The 17,005-nt window shown below is 40.6% G+C and overlaps 1 protein-coding gene across 1 annotated transcript in view; it reads right to left on the bottom strand.

Annotated features, from left to right (window-relative positions):
- Positions 1-17,005, bottom strand: part of LOC137616420 (midasin) — an 814,866-nt gene that overhangs the window by 160,215 nt on the left and 637,646 nt on the right. Inside the window, exons 26-27 of the mRNA XM_068346159.1 lie at positions 7,031-7,185; positions 3,892-4,012 (exon numbers count right to left, since the gene is read on the bottom strand). Of these exons, the coding sequence (XP_068202260.1) occupies positions 3,892-4,012; positions 7,031-7,185 (276 nt within the window). The remainder of the gene's footprint in view (positions 1-3,891; positions 4,013-7,030; positions 7,186-17,005) is intronic.

Genomic DNA, 17,005 nt, shown 5'->3' with positions numbered 1-17,005 from the left:
AATTTCATAACTCATTAAAAATATCTTCATAATGAATATTACATCATCACCAATATATTATAGGATACCAGTTTTCATTTAGTTTGTTTATAGCTATTATCATATGAATATGTTATTTCTCACTCACTATATGTATGGGATATTTCTTTAGACATTATCAGAAATATCAGGTAACGTTACTCGATGTTTAGATAATGAGAATAATAATATTACTCGGTAACATATCGTAAGCAAATCACTTGATTTGGTGGCTCGCCTTTCGCCAGAAATTTGGCATTAAGTCAACAAAGAATGACATGCAAAATATGTAAAACCATCCTCTTTTTCTTGCAAGACATAAAAAAAAAATATATATTAAATAATACTCATAACAACCGATACAGATACGAAATACTTTGTATCGTTACTCGGAAATTTCAATAATGAGAATGCTATCATCAATCCATAGCCTATAGTAAGGAAATCACTCGATCTGCAAGCTCGTTTTCCCCCAGGTATACGTCACAAGGCATAAGAACTCGACCGATATTAAAACTCCTGATATATTTTCTATTCAAAATGTAAACTGTATATTATCAATAAAAGAAAATACTAACTTATCAAGATAAATTAGTTCATTTTTATACAAGAAAATAGATTACTTCTAAAGAAATATTTGTCCTATTAATGTGTTACGTCCAACAGCTTTGTGACGTCATCACAGAGAAAAAGTGGTCGTCAAAGAGAACAGTTACAAGTCGACGACTATCTGTATTTGAAAGTATGTGTCCTTCTGGTCGATTGAAAGCATGAAGTCTCCCTCTCTGATGGAAAACAGCACAGACTGTACTGTTTCCATTCTGAAATTCATTGACAAACAAAACATTCTTCAGCCCCTAATCGACTTTGTGAAGTACATTACTGCTCCTGACCACTGGTTGGTTGAATTGGAGTTTACCGGCATCTATCCTAACCACTGGCGACAACTCCATGGAGGAGTGTTTCCCAGTTATTGCTCATACTGACGGGACAAACTGCAGTGTGGAAGAGGCAGAATCTTATTGGACAGAGTGGAAGAGGCAGGATCTTATTTGACAAACTGGACTCGAGCGAGTTTTCAGATCTACAGATCAGATCACCAACTTGACCCAGGGCCAAATCAACAAAATCTAACCATGGCAATTCCAAAAGTGTCAAAATAATGAACGAGGTTTTCCCTGAAGAAATTATCAAGGTTATATCTCCAATAACATTGATCTCACAGATGAGAGCAAGGACCTTCATAAAGAAAATCTCTTACTCAAGGTAGTCTGTGTCCACAGGAACCAATTCACAGACGTGTCGTTTTCGGGACATACAGATCCCCAAGCATCCAAAAGCTCAGCCAGACCAAAGGGTGTGACAGGATGTTATGGTGATTCCCCTTTCCTCCACAAATTAGCCTGTTCCACCCTAAGAGGAGAAGAATCACTGGGACTTATCACAGCAGAGAGGGCAGGAGTAACATGTAATCCACTCTCTGGTAATCAAGGCGTGGAGACAGCATGATCCTGAAGCAAGGGGAAAGAATCCCTCCACTCCCAATTCTTGGTCTTGCATTGCACGCAAGCGAGCAATGGTGCCATCCTCTCAACCAGCTCAAACAAAATATTGCTCGAAGAGGGAGAACAAGAGGCCACTGTCCAGGAAAGAAGGGAGATGGAAGGTGCCAAAGCTCCCCCATCAACCTGGGAACACAAAGTGTATGAGGGCTTACTCTCCTTTCCTGCCCGGCCATGCAGGCTGGAGGCCACTCGGGACCCCATAAATAGGGGCGGTATTGAAAGGAGCTCTCTCCTTACGATCGGCGTCAATGACTTTTGATATCAGGATGCCAGAAAACCTCAAATCTATTAATCAATCAATCTCTCCTTACGACTTCTTACGTCTCTTACTGGCCTTCCTGGACTACTTCAACCTCTTCTTCATTAGAAGAATGAATCGGAGCTGAGAGCATGAAGAGTATGAGGAAGAACAAGGCACACATTTCTTACTCTTCTGAGCGACCATCGGCGATGACGCTCATTCAGAAGATACCACATGGATTGCTCCAACCGAAGCCACAACACTGGAACACACTCTAATGGGGAATAGGGAAGGCACAATCACAGGGACCTGTGGTCTTGCAATGAGCAAAGCCAGAGGCACATCTCCAGAGGAAGCAGGGGACATGGTCCTCGGACCACCAGACTAGGGTCAGGGTGACGGGGTTCAGGGAAAGGAGTAGGGTAACAGGGGGCTGGTTAATAAACAGGGGCAAAATGCATTTACTCCCAAACCCCGGGCTCAACACTATTTCCGACGACAAAGGTGTCACTCTCTGAGCCATCACAGTCCGTTTGAGCTGGAAGGGGGAACCACCAGAGTCCCTGACACTAGGGGCAACACAACCTTTTACTACTGGCCTCACTGGGATCATGGGGCATTAGCACTGGTGGAAATGGGGGGGGGAGAAGTAGCCTAGCTATAAAGTCTCTTATCAAAGTCATGGAGGGGCTACCTGAAATACCTAATGATGCCCCAGTCTTTCTTAGCTCGAACTATTCATCAGCAGTCTGCAAGGAAGCGGGCGACCAGCTTCCGAAGGAGTGATGCAAACACGGGGGTACACCACACATCACCAAAACCTGAAAAGCTGGCTCATGATGATCCAACAGTTCCTTGCTCCTGATCATACTCCCCAGGGACCAAACCAGGGGTGACTGCAGTAGATGTAACTGCCAAGGAGACTAAACCAGAGAAAAAACTTCTTCTGTCTCCTTGGCTATTGTCACGACTGACCTCAGTAAAGACTTAGCTTGCTTCTTTTCCCACAAAGCATATGCCTGCTACTGTACAGGAGGCCTTGACCTGCACTCAGTGGACTGGGATAACTACAAGATGTACAGAGGGAGTGTGATTCTACAACTGGTGTAATGTCTCCCTTCACCCTGGCAAGTAGAAATCTCTTGCTTAACTTCCAATCCACAACCTTCGACAGTACATCCATATTCGTCAGCGGTCAATTCAAGTGAAGCATTCAGACTGGTAAGGGGGATGAGACTTCTCACGTGCAGCCTCTATCAGTTGTTCAACTACTTGTTGAAAAATTATAAAGACCTTATCCACCTCGTACTAAAATAATCTTCCTATTAAAAGGACGATAGTTTCTATGTTGTGTAGGAGCAATTAATATTTCAATAACTACCCAATATTCAATCAAACCTACTTACTTCCCCACAACGAGTGGAAACAATAATAAAAAGTTACCTGCTGCATATTTAGAGAATGTAGTATACTAGATTACTAAATACGTGTGTTTACTAATGTTTCATGATCTCTGAGTATACGCCCCCCACAAAAAATTCACAATACTATCTTTTTAGTTCAAACATTGTCATACAATTTGCACTCGCATCACAGATAGTATTATCTTTGCCTTTGAATATGCACCTTGCCTAACAACTGACTTTTGATATTATTTTACCATCAATGTTATGAGTATGGAATATACTATATCACTCAAATCCATGTTATTACTTTAGAATATCTCATCACCCATGTATTATCATACAGCTGGCAGTTATATCATAGCTACTATTACTTTGAATATCAATATGAATCCTCACTAAAAATTATTAGCCAATTTATCATAAATGTAACAGGGTAAATTCATAAAAGTCCATATTTTTAAGCAAATATAAAGGATATTTACACAAAATTCCACAGATTAAATTATTTTGGTTCAGAAGTTGCAGATAAAATTCTATTTGAGCAATAGCACTGTACAATATATCTAAAAAAGATAGAATCTATGTTGTGCAATGTTTTAACATATCAAATGAATATACTGTATACATTCTTTTCTTGACGATAAAGTATAGTAAATCTTACCTCAAATAAATAAGCATAGCAGCTTTCATGAGAGCAACTTCATCTCGATATCCAGATTGAATCAAATGACAAGTGACAGATGCTACTCGTTTCAGATGACTTATGCAGAACTGTTCATAAACTAAAAACAAAGGAAAAAAATCATATAAATATGTACAAAATTATGTTCAAATTAAGCAAATGAATAGTCAATTAATAAATTGAAAAAATTTAAAGCCTTTTCTAGCAGTAGTATATTTACTAACAAATGAAACCGTTAAAACCAAATATAGTTGAAATAATATTTACGGCATGATTTTAATCATTGAAACTACATTGGACTGCTCTAAACCTTTAAATAGCTGCACCATTTACTTACCTGATGAAGACATACATTTAGTATAAAAATAAACAAAAACTTACTGGTATTAAAGATATTCAGCCTAATTTTCAAGATTAACATTACTAAGGACAACTCAGGAGTAAATCTCTCAAAGTGAGGATATGTGTTGGTGAATATCCTACCAAGTTCCTTGACTATATTCAACATAAAGATCTTTGAATGATGGATTCCTCTTTGTCATGACCACATTACCCAGAAAATAACATGACCAGCTAATGCACAGGACTGAGGCTCTTCCAATGAAAAAATATAATCATCTTGGCCTTAATGATATCCCCCCAACAGATTCTTGTTCACCAGGATAATGTGTGCTACACCAAACCCATGCCTGACAATTGGGGGAGAGATGGATTCCCTGCAGAAACTCCATGGAATTCTATTCCTGTGAAAATAGAGGGACTGAGCTAACAGAAAATGTGGCCAGGACACAAAGCAACAACCCCATTGGTAGCAAGGGTCTCAACCCCTCAGTTCTGGATTTTAAATAACTGACAAGGGTTCTATATCCTTGCCAACGCATAGCAGTCTTCCTAGTAGTAATTTTCACTTGTCTCTCTTTTTTCAGAGATTTGTCTTTATTTTCTATACAGTACTCCAATTCATTTCCATGTAGAATATAGGTCATGAACGACAGTATGACGTTACTTCTTAATTCAACACAGTCCTAGGCACAGGGACTTGAACTAGTGCACTCTACTATGGAGGGACAGGTGGAGGTACTTTCGAGAGGACTGATGAACAGGTACAGTACTTGAAAGTATGCCTCCTTCAGGTCCACTGAAAGCATAGTCTCCCTCTCTGACGGAAGACACCACAGACTGTACTGTTTCCTACCTGAACTTTACTAGACAAACAAACTTATTCAGAGGAAAGGTCTCAAGCAACTTCTCCATCAGGAAAAAACAACTGTAGAAGGCCAGAGACCAGTTTCAAATGACTTCAATCACAGACTACTCCAACATCCCTTCCCCCTCTGTCCGCAAGGCAAGGGCTTTGAATGAATGAATGATTTGAAGGTCTCTGGCATCCTGACTATGTTGGATTATTGTAGAGGAATTATTTCAAAAAATGAAATGGTGGGGGCAGATGGTCTTGAAAGGGTAGTAAGTAACAGTCCCAAAGCACACTCACTACTCACGGCTCGGCCCCATGTCTCTGCCAAGGCTCCCAATGGCAAGATAAGCATTCTCCTATTCTCGGCAGAGGGAGAGGGAGAACGCCAGCATCACTATTTCCATCTTACTCCACTCTTTCTACCTCCCCACTTTCTTAAAAGGACCAGGTTGAGAAATTTGAAAGGGCTGTGCATGCACAGGCTTCTTTTGGGAAGAGGTCGTGGGTGGTGCTGATTGGGGTCTCAGAGAGGGCGCAGGGCCATTCCTTGATTATGATCCCGAAGGCTTGGCCGCTACTCCCTTTGAAGGGACACGACGTCTGAAGGACACAGCATGCTGGATCAGAGTCCTGCAAAATTCCACCGTTGCTTCTCATGACAACTAAGAAGGAAAGATGTAGCACCCCACACTGATGAATTTCTCTTTCTCTGGGTAACTTATTTTGAGAAACGGGAGACAAAACCACTTAATCTCTTCAAAAACCCATTTATCCCTGATTTATAGACTAGTGAGCCAGGATGGTTACAGCCTTCCCACCAGATAGCATGAGACTCCTGTACATCATCAAAGCCTCTGAGGTTCATAGCCCCATTGTCTTTACAGAGTACGATACTGGTCCTGACCACTGGTCGAACTAGGAGACTACACAGATGGAAGCCATGGCAGACAATTTCATGGCCACCGAATTGGAACCCGAGAATGACATACCTTCCACCTCGTGTGTCTAAAGGTCCTCCCGCGTCAGTGAGCACACTGAAAAGTTAATCTGCAGAGGGCCTGATGTAGCATTCTCTGGAGTATAAAATCTTTCCTACCTTGAGAGACGAGTAGGGCAGGTTCTTATTTGACCAACTGCATTCAAGTGAGTTCTCAGATTCACAGATGTGATCGTCAACTTGATCCAGGGCCAAATCAACAAGATCCAACATAGGCAACCCCAAAGACAGCCTTGAGGAACACTGAAGGGCCAATCAATGACTGAGGTTCTCCCTGAAGGAAGTGTCAAGGATGCCTTCCCCGCCCCTTTCCAGTCACAGATGAGAGCAAGGACTTTCACAAAGGAATACTTCTGGCTTAACAGTGATTAAACATATTTAATTCAAGATATTTGCTTCAATGGCCCATGGGATCAAACATTCAACTTGACACAGAAAATGCTCTGGCTTAGCAGTGATTAAACATATTTAATTCAAGAAGATATTTGGCTCATTGCTCCAGAGTCATAATATATTTACTTCTACACAAAATACCTCTGGCAAGTGATTATACATGTTCAATCCACAATGATATAACATCTTCCTCAATGGTTAATCACAAACAACGTACTCTTGAGAGCATAAAGATTGATCAATTTTGTACATACAAAGCAAGGAGGCATACCTTTTGCACTGAAAACTCAGTGGATAAAGGCATGATGAGAATGCAAAAGTAAGTTTTGTAATAATGTAAAAGTTTTCAAATAGTTTATTGTTTAAATCAGCCTATAAAACTAATCATGACAATTTCTAACTTCCTAATCAAACTGTCTAATATTTAATCTCTTGGCAACTGATGCTATATATATGCACTCACAAATAATCATTAAATGTACAGTATTCACTTATTTCACCAGAATAGATAAAAACAATTATATAATAATTACCTGGTAGGACTTCATTAACAGCACGATGTACACTAACAAGCATGTTTTGTAACTTAGGGGAGTACAAGCCACTTTGCTGCATCAGTGATCTAATATCCAAACTCAATTCCCACGACTCAAGAGGACAGATCTCCAAACCACGATTTCGCATAGCCCTAAAATGACAAATTTGGAAACAATTTATATATTTCCTAATGATACAAACCTTCAGCTATTTATATGGGTATTACTTTCGACGAAGCTGAAAGGACAAGCAATTAGAAAATTAGCAAGGGTTAACCACCCATGCAGATAGTTGGGGGGGGGGGGGAGGATTGGTAACAACCCCTCTCGCTCACACACCAGTGATTATACTTCACTTTGCTTGATGGTAGGATTTTAAGGGGGGCTGGTTTGGTGGGCAAGTTTGAACAAATAGCTGGAATACAAACCTATGCTAATTATATAGGTATGACTCACCCCTTGGGAGGGTGGACGTCCCTGCCATTCTGGTTTTAGGCTTTGCCCGGGATTCCTCTTTTGTGTGTGATGTACAAAAAGAAGGAAACACTAACACCTCCTTAACCTTGCTATGCAACGTCTGCAGCCTACGCAAGCTGTGTGTGGAGATACTAGCAATGTGACTGTCAAGGTAAAGACATCTGAAGGCACCAAAACCTTCCCAATATCACCACACCAGGATATGGGGATGCAACACTATTGACACAATACTAGGATACACAAGGGAGCAATAGTCTACCTGCAGTGGTTTGAGGACCCTGGATGTTGAATTCCCCAGGAGAGGAAAGGATGAAGAAAAGAAAGGACCCAGTCATTCCTTTACATTCATTTAGACTAAAAACCTGGTAACCAATCCCCTCAATACTCTGCTACTTGTCCAATAAGGAGCTGTGAGCAGCCACCACAGGACCAATAGAGAACGTATCGAGTCTCCTGTGGGTCACGTCTTGTAGGTAGTGAACAGTAAACACTGTCTGTCGTTTCTACACGCCCACTTGTACAGCCTGTGTGACAGAATAGTTACATCTGAAGGCCAGAAATGTGCGATGCCCCTGACGTCAAGATCTCTGGGTTGATGTGTTGGTGATACTCTGCAACTTGTCCAATATGGAGCTGTTAAGCAGCCACCAAAGGACCAATAGAGAACGTATCGAGTCTCCTGTGGGTCACATCTTGTAGATAGTGGGCGGTAAACATTGTCTGTTGTTTCCACATGCCCACTTGTAGAGCCTGCACCACAGATTAGTTACGTCTGAAGGCCAGAAATGTGTGATGCCCCTGATGTCATGAGCTCCGGGTCGACATGTTGGTGGATCTGGATTCAGTGCTAGATCAATGACCTTGCGAATCCACTCTGAAATTGTGTTCTTAGTGACCCTTCTCTTGGTCCTCCCTGTGCTGATGAAAAGAGGGCACTCGAGGACAAGCTGCTTCTACTCTTCTTTTGAGGTTGAGCCTCAAACACCTTACTGGGCAGAGTAACAGATGATCTGGGTCGTCGGTTACAGAACAGACTCGACATCTAGAAGGAGTCGAATCTAGGATCCGCTACTACCGGATTCTGGGTCTTGGCTATAAACTCTGTAACGAAGTTGAAGGTTACCTCTCCCCATCCCCTTAAATGGGCGAGGTTGTACGAAACCATGAAGTTCGTTGAATCTCTTGGATGAGGCCAGCACGAGCAGGATCACCGTCTCCCAAATGAGGTGGCGATCTGTTGCCTGGTGTAATGGTTCGTAGGATGGCTCCTTAAGGGGACCGTCCGCTATGTCATGCATTTTTTTTTAATTCACAATACACAATTTTTAATTGTGTTTTAGACATGTATAATACCTTCATCATATAAAAATTTCAAGTCAATTGATCAATAACTATGATTTATTAGCAAAATCATATTAAAAAATAATTTAGGTAAATTTTTCTCCATTAATATGCCCCCAATTCTACTGAAAATCATACCATCAAAACTTCTTTATAAATTGAATAATTCTATGTGACAGATTTTCGATTTTACTTTCTTTTTTTATAACGAATTTTTTCTTAATTTTCTTCGTCTAGACGTAAAATAATCATGAAAAAAAGAGAAAAAGGAAAATCAAAATTGTTATACAAAATTGTAGGATTTTTATTCCTCTTTTCAATTATCTCTCTAAAATTGAATAATGAATAAGAAAAATGTACCTAAGTGTGAGTAAGTATGCTTTTGAGTTACAGACACAGGCGCGATGAGCGAATTTTCCCGAATAAATACAATACTAGTGTGGGCTAACTCCTAACCTAAAAAAGTAACTGCCCCTTGCCACTAGCGGGTGCCCGAGCTGGTGATTAACAGTAAATACTGCCTAATATTGTTTTAATTTGGTTTCTACAACAATTTATAATTATATGTACAGTGAACAGTACATTTGCACACGTGTACACTACATACTGGACACAGTAAGGTTACATTACAGTATTGTGCAAGGTAAAGTTTACAGAGTCGTCATCCTCCCCTTACTGTTCTGTATAACAAAAGTTGCTCCTTTCTGGTAATACTGTACTGTAACGTAATACTCACTGATACTGTACTGTATATTACTATAATATATGTACAGTAATATTACTACAGACAGGCTTAACTGTACTTACTGTAAGTGTTTGGTGTTTTTGTTCAAGACTCCTAGCCTATGCCACTACTCTAGAAGCATGACAACATACTATGTGTTCTCTCTTACGCAGTGTTATCTATACTTTCTTAAACAGAAATACTGCTTATTTTATAAACTGAAAACTAAAATTTCTCGATAATAATGGTTTCTTCTAAATACATAAACAAAAACTATGCATTTGATTACTTTTCAACAGCTGATCTCTCTCTCTCTCTCTCTCTCTCTCTCTCTCTCTCTCTCTCTCTCTCTCTCTCTCTCTCTCTCTCTCTCTCTTCAATTTTATTTTGGAAGCATTATTGCATTCTAGAAAATTATTATTACTAAGATAGTTAATAGATCTTTAATAAAACATTCATGTGCTTTGGTTTTAAATTTAGGGTGTATTTTATCAATCTGAGTATTTTGGGTGCCATAGTCAGATCAGCTGATGTGATCACGGTACCCAAAATACTTAGATTGCTAAAATACACCCAAAATTTAAAAACAAAATCACATAAATGTTTTAATAAAGCACAAGTAACTATTTAAATAACCGTAATTTTCTAAAATGCAATAATGCTTCCCAAACGAAATCGAACATTTAGAGAGAGAGAGAGAGAGAGAGAGAGAGAGAGAGAGAGAGAGAGAGAGAGAGAGAGAGAGAGAGAGAGAGAGAGAGAGAGAGAGAGAGTATTAGTTCTCTCTTCTTCGATGTCAGGATGCCAGAAAATTTCAAATCAGTCATATGCTGTGTATGTGTGGGTGTGTGTAATTAAAGAAAACTTCTTTTCTTTGCTAAGTTTCTATTAAGGCTTTATAATCAAGCACCACACAGCTGAAAACTATAAAATATTGTGCATCAGCAACATGAATGAAACTCAGGTTAATGTTATGCGATTCAACTCAACAGTACAAGTAAATAAAATATGAGAAGCATTTCAAATAAAACTATTGGAATTAATATGCTAACTGGAAAATGATAGATCAAGTAATAATGGTTTCTTTTAGTAAATATGAAATATCCTTCTGTAGCATGCCATATTAATAAGGGAGTTATTTGATCGGAAAATTGAGGTTAATGAAGGACTAGAGTAGAACCATTTTTCTCTGTAATCCCGATGCCTTCGCTTCACAAAGAAAAGGGAAGGAAAATGACAAACTAGGCGATATGGCATACACGTTGCCACATCTTCACTGGGTCAGTTCACTGAGACCTTTGGTCAAATTCTATTAAATGCTTGAAGATTAGCTACCCATTCATTGTCTCGCACAATAGCCTTCCGTAAACACCAGAGAGAGTTCCCAGCATTGTGTTTTTCACCCAAAAGAAAGAAAAATGGCATGCAATGTCTGATCAGTTTTTTTTGTTAAATGGGAAAAGGATAATGAAACTTACATTTGGAATTGATCAAGCAATCAAACGGGTCACAGATGCAACCAACATATCAAAAACGAGTTTGTTTCAGATTTGCAAGGAAAATTGGGTCAAGGCTATTAAGCATACTGATAACATTCTAAAGCAAGACATGAAAAATGACGTCTGTATTAACTATTTCTTTGAATCTTTTGTAATAAAACAAACTTCATCTGTCGAAGAGTCACCATAACCACGTTTGCTAACTGAACCTTTGATGTAAAAAATTTTTGTCCCTTAATTAAATAAATTCTAAAACAATACAATCACCAAATATACTATATTAAACTTAGTTAATTCCTTTTTAAAGAATCCTGATTTTTAATAATCAATCAGAATTAAGAAATTAATTTCTTTGATATCAAAATTAAGATTATTTTTGTAAGTGATAATATTTTTATAACAATTTTGCTTTTTGTTATATCTAAGAGTTTCAACTTGTCACAACGTGGCTGAAAACAAAGAGTATCAAATTAAAGGATTATATTCTTAGACCGTTCAAATCCGGGTGAATGACTTATCAGCTGACCCTTTTCTAATTTTCTTGGCTCGCACATAGATTAAAGCGGTCAAGCTTGGTGGGCTTTTAAAATGACCCAAGAGAACTGGCAACGCCGCAAATGGCCTCCGAGTTCGCTCCTAAAATGGTTTGACTATAGGCAGGGTTGATCAGCTGATTTGAATGTAAAAAATGCATAAGATTATAATTCGCTATGTTTTTAATTATAAATACATTACTAAAATGTGAATATTACATGCATTACTATTGAATATAGTTAAGTGAAACACCAGGGAGAGAAAAGGACGAAACAATATGATAAAGAGACGAGACAGGGCGGGGGCGCATCCCCTCAGCCAAATCTACGCTAATTCAAATAAATTAGTGAAATCAATGAATTTGAGATATGCGAGAAGAAGGAAAGAAAAATAGGAATGGGAATACGTGGAATGAGGGATAAGAAAGGTATTTAGAATGATTAATAAGATGAAAATGAAAAAAGAATGCTAGAAAAGAGATGAATATAATCGCAAAAAATAAAGAGAATCAAAAGAGTTGGAATAATATGTTGTAGATGCGTGTGGAAGAGCAAAGTAAATGTAAGAAATGGATTTGGGAAGGAATTGAGAAAAGGATTAAGGATATAATGATAAGTAAAAGACAATAATAATGTGAAGGCGATATCATACTAATATCCATGATAGGTTACATCAGTGAGGTAATTCTGTGAAAGTGAATTATCATATCAGTGGGATAATATCGTGAAAGTGAATAATAGGTTGACGACGGACTAAGCAGATTTGAATGTAAACAATACATAAGATTATAATTCGCAGTCTTTAATTATAAATACGATATTAAAATGTGAATATTACATCATTAATATTGGATACAGTTAAGTGAAACACCAATTTAATCAAAATCCGGTTTATTTAGAATATAGCTGTAATTTTATAGCACAGTAAATGGATACACACTGTACAGAAAGAGGTAGGACCAGCTGGGTGTAGAGATAAGTAGTGGCACGCAGCACTCCCAGTGTAAATGAGCGTGGGCTATTTGAAATCATCGCCAAGCATGCATTTTATCGCAATTTTTATGAGAATATTTATTTAATAGGTATTGTATTGTTCTTGGCCATCCTAATGCTATTGCCAACAATTAGAAATCCAATTCTTGATGTTGGGTAAACAATCATCAAAAGTATTTAATTTTCTTTTTTGTCTCCTTGGCTGCAAAAACCGAAACCGCGAAGCAAGAAACCGTGATCAACGAGGTCCAACTGTATGAGCTCCCAGAGATTTGCTATAAATTTCAACTTTTTTCTTAAAGAATCAAAATACCATTATTATGATAACCTTACTTTGTACTTTCATTGTTTATTCCTAGGCACCCTAAAAGAGATATTTAAACCCCATGTTTACTATTACACTTGGTGTAAGGGTGTCATGAGTTGCCAGAGTTTTAGTTAGAATGTTCCAGCTTTGTATTCTTTTTTATGTTTCCCTCTCTTCTTGGGTCTTTTTTTATGCTCTCTGCTTACTTTTTTTTTCTTTCTTTGACCTTAGGTAACATTGGCCTTGCTATAGAGTTCTTGAGGACGTTGTAGAAACACAATATACATACGAACTGGAAGTAAAGAAACACACATGCATCGTAACATCTATATGTCTTTTGAAACTCTGACTGGTCTTCTCGTAGATCATAGTTTGCATTAGCCTACCCTCTACCAATGCATTCCATCTCTGCCAGACGTATGAGATTTCGAAACATAAGTGAAAGATCACTACATATATGCATAATAAAGACACAAAGACAATTCTGTCAAACTCAGTCATGCAGATAACACAGTAAGGATGACATCATTATTTACAGACTGCTTTATCCTCATTATTTGTAAAAATAATTGGCTGAAACATCTGGAGAGCATGTACGGTATGTTTCTGCAATAAAACGATTTTAAATTTTTTAAAGTTATGTCAAACACCACAGCAAACGGTCCTCTTAAGGAACCAAAGCACCCAAACCACGTCCAAGGAAAAGGTCTCACTTCCGACTGAGGACAAGTAAGTTAGTAACTCCGAATTAGGAGTGATAGTTCCAGCTAAGAGGAAATGTCTACTCCATTCAGTCTAAAGGCAAGACTCAAGAATGAGTGATAGCCTATTACTGGAATAGTGGCATTGAGAAGAGAGATACCCCTTCCACGACAACAACCACAGAAGACATTCCACTTCGCCTGGTAGACTGCTGGTGATGACTTTAGAGGTGTCCCGACATTCTTAAAGCTTCTCTGAAAGAGTAGATGCTGAATAGTCTCCAGGCGTGAAGTTGACGCGAAGCTACTGCTTTTTGGAAGATGTTGGTCTGTGGTTGTTCGAGTAGATTGTGCCGTGGAGGAAGTTTTCTCGGAGGCTCCATGAGGAATTGCAGAAGGTTTGGAAACCCTTCCGTGTGATGTCATAGCAGAGCTATGGGGGTCATTAACAGATTGACCGATGTTCTGGTCTTCTTTAGGACATTCCTCATCAGGCAGAACAGGGGGGGCCGGGGGGAACAAGTAAACGTCGATGTTGTCTCACCATTGCTGGAATGCATCTTGTCAGAGAGCCTTGGGGTTTGGGTCTGGAGAGCAGTACATCGAGAGCCTAAAGTTCGGGGCCGTTGCGAACAGATCCACAGTCGGAGAACCACACAAAGTCAGGACTTTCCTGGCTACTAGTTGATCCAAAGACCATTCGGAACCCACTATCTGAGTCACTCTGCTCAGGTTGTCCACGAGCACATTCCTTTAAAAGGTTTAAATGCCACTCATGAATGACAGAGGCAAGGGACAGTGACATTGCCCTGTCGAGCGGGACAAAGCCCTATGATCTGTGCCCAACACTCCTCTCCACCCAAGCAAGGACCATGCAATGGCTGCTGATGACTCAACAGATAAGACCTATAGGCTCCCCCAAACCCACCACCCTTAGCATACAAGGATGGTGAGGTTGCAGTGACCAAAGAAACTGAGTTTAAGTGGGACTCAAACCCCAGTCTGGCGTTCACCAGTCAGGTACGTTACCACATTGGCCACCACATGAATGAAGCGAGCTGATAACGTTACCGAATGGATTTCTACCCATCTCAGTACTTCTACAGAGAGATGGGAGAGGGGCTGCAAAAAAGTACCGCCTTGCTTATTGATGTAAGCCACTATTATGGTGTTATTGCTCATCACCACCATTGAATGGCCCACTAGGAGCTAATGGAACTCTCTAAGGGCCATGATGAAAGTGCCCCTCATCTCCTAGAGATTTGATTTATTGGTACTATATGAACTCTGACCAAAGGCCTGAGGTCATGTGGGACCCCCTCTCTTCTTTTGATGCATCCGTAAAGAGTAACAAATCGGAGAGAGAGAGAGAGAGAGAGAGAGAGAGAGAGAGAGAGAGAGAGAGAGAGAGAGAGAGAGAGAGAGACGAGAATGTCGATGCCCTTTAAGCAGATTTTCGTCTGCCACCCAGCACTCGAGGTGCGTCCATTCCTCTGATCTCGTGGGAATCAAGATGTCTGGGGAATCTAGGGCCTGATTCCAGGTGGGCTTCAGTCGCCATCGGAGAGATCGAATCCTGAGGCGGCCGTTGGAACCTAGACGGGTGAAAGATGATAGGTACCCGAGGAGACAGCCACTTCTGGGCTGGGAGCTTTTCTCGTCTGTGGAAAGGTCTTGCGACCTTCCTCAGCCTCACTACCCTGTCGTTAACTTTGTGAAGGTTGGTGTCTATTATCAATCCTAGGTATACCAGTTGTTGAGAGGGAAGCATGTGTGACTTATTGGGGTTTACTTGATCCCAAGATATTGGCAAAGCCTCAAAAGTTTGTCTCTGTGCTGAAGATGGGTTGCCACTGAGTCTGCTAGGATTAGCTAGTCATCCAGATAACGGAGGAGACGGATGACGATCCTGTGAGCTCAATATGACACAAGGTCGGACACTCTTGTGAAGACCTGAGGTGCTATGGAAAGACCAAAGCACAGCACCTTGAACTGGTATTTCTTGTCGTCTACTTTGAATCTGAGGTACTTCCATGAAGACGGTATGGATTGGGATCTGGAAGTACGGGTCCTTTAGGTCCAGTGTGCACATGAAATCCTGTGGTCTTACCGCGTCTGCGGTCTTCATTCTGAATGAACATGGGGAACCTGATGATGGAAACGCTAGACTGCCGAGTCCCTGCGCTGCAGGATGATGTTAGCCCGCAAGAGTACAACTTGGTGGGCGAGGAATTCGATAGTCCAAGTGCCCGAGAGGAAGAAGGTCTTTATCGCCTTCCTGGTGCCTTTCTTAGAAATATCTCTAGTCTGCACCAGGTTCCCCAGTGACCATACTTTGCGACCTTCTCCTGGTTCAGGATCTCCGTATACGAAAATGAGACTTCAAGCCCGGATAGTCTCTCCAGAGAAATTCCCTTTGTCAATTCCTCTAAGGAATGGTGTAGAGGAAGAGTAGAAGATGCTGGTTAAGGACCTTGTTATACCTCCTCTGCTAGACACCCGGATGTGGGAGGAGTTTTGAGGACAATGAATGAATGATTTTAAGTTCTCTGGCATCCTGATGTCGAAGGTCATTAACGCCTAAACAAAGTGTCTCAGAGAAGTCGGTGAGCTGGGTGAAAACCTTACGCCTGGCACTCTTCTGCTCCTGAGACCAGAACAAAGTCGGACTGGACTTCAAGGGTTTTTGAGTCCAGAAGACACAATCAAGGACTGTGTCTTTGCCCTCTTGCGGCGGCAACATTGGATCTGCCACTCCGTTGAGGGACCTGATGAAGATCAGAACCTACCAGAAGGCATGTTCCGACTCACTCTGCTCCACTTTGTTTGGACTAACGGCAAGGTCGTCATCCACCCACGGAATTGAATCTTGGGGTGGGTCGTGGTCGTTGTGATGGCAGGATGATATCCTGACCCCGTCTGCAGGGTTTAGGAATCTACGATGAGGATTTCAGGACCGTCATTGAATCCTTCGGTTCCCTCCTAGGAGAGAAGAAGGTGTCCAGAACAAAAGTTCTAGCAAGAAGGACGTTCTGCAGGCTGTCTGACGAGGGAAGGCTGGATTCCTCCGCAGGTTTCAATGCAGTTGCTATGCCATCGCACGGAGCTTCCTTGCTAGGGGGAGGATCAAAGAGAATCTGAAAGGGATTCTTCCCGACAAGGGGCATCTTATGACGATGACGAGTGAGACCTAGGAGAGTGAGAAGGAGATGAACCAGAAGATCTGGTAGGGGTCAACTTGACCCTGATCGAAGGTATTTCGCTCTGGACTCCTCTCTTCCTCTTCAGGGGAGGACGAAACAGTGGAGGTTTGTCTTGGCAGGGCAGGCAAAGGTTCTTCCCGGGAAACGCTGAAAGTTTCCAAGGGGGCGAGATGATTGCAGACCCGAAGGACAAG

The sequence above is a fragment of the Palaemon carinicauda genome, chromosome 22, assembly GCF_036898095.1.
Source record: "Palaemon carinicauda isolate YSFRI2023 chromosome 22, ASM3689809v2, whole genome shotgun sequence".
Lineage (NCBI taxonomy): Eukaryota > Metazoa > Arthropoda > Malacostraca > Decapoda > Palaemonidae > Palaemon > Palaemon carinicauda.
The sequence above is the reverse complement of the archived record's forward strand: the minus strand, read 5'-3'. Positions and strand labels throughout refer to the sequence as shown.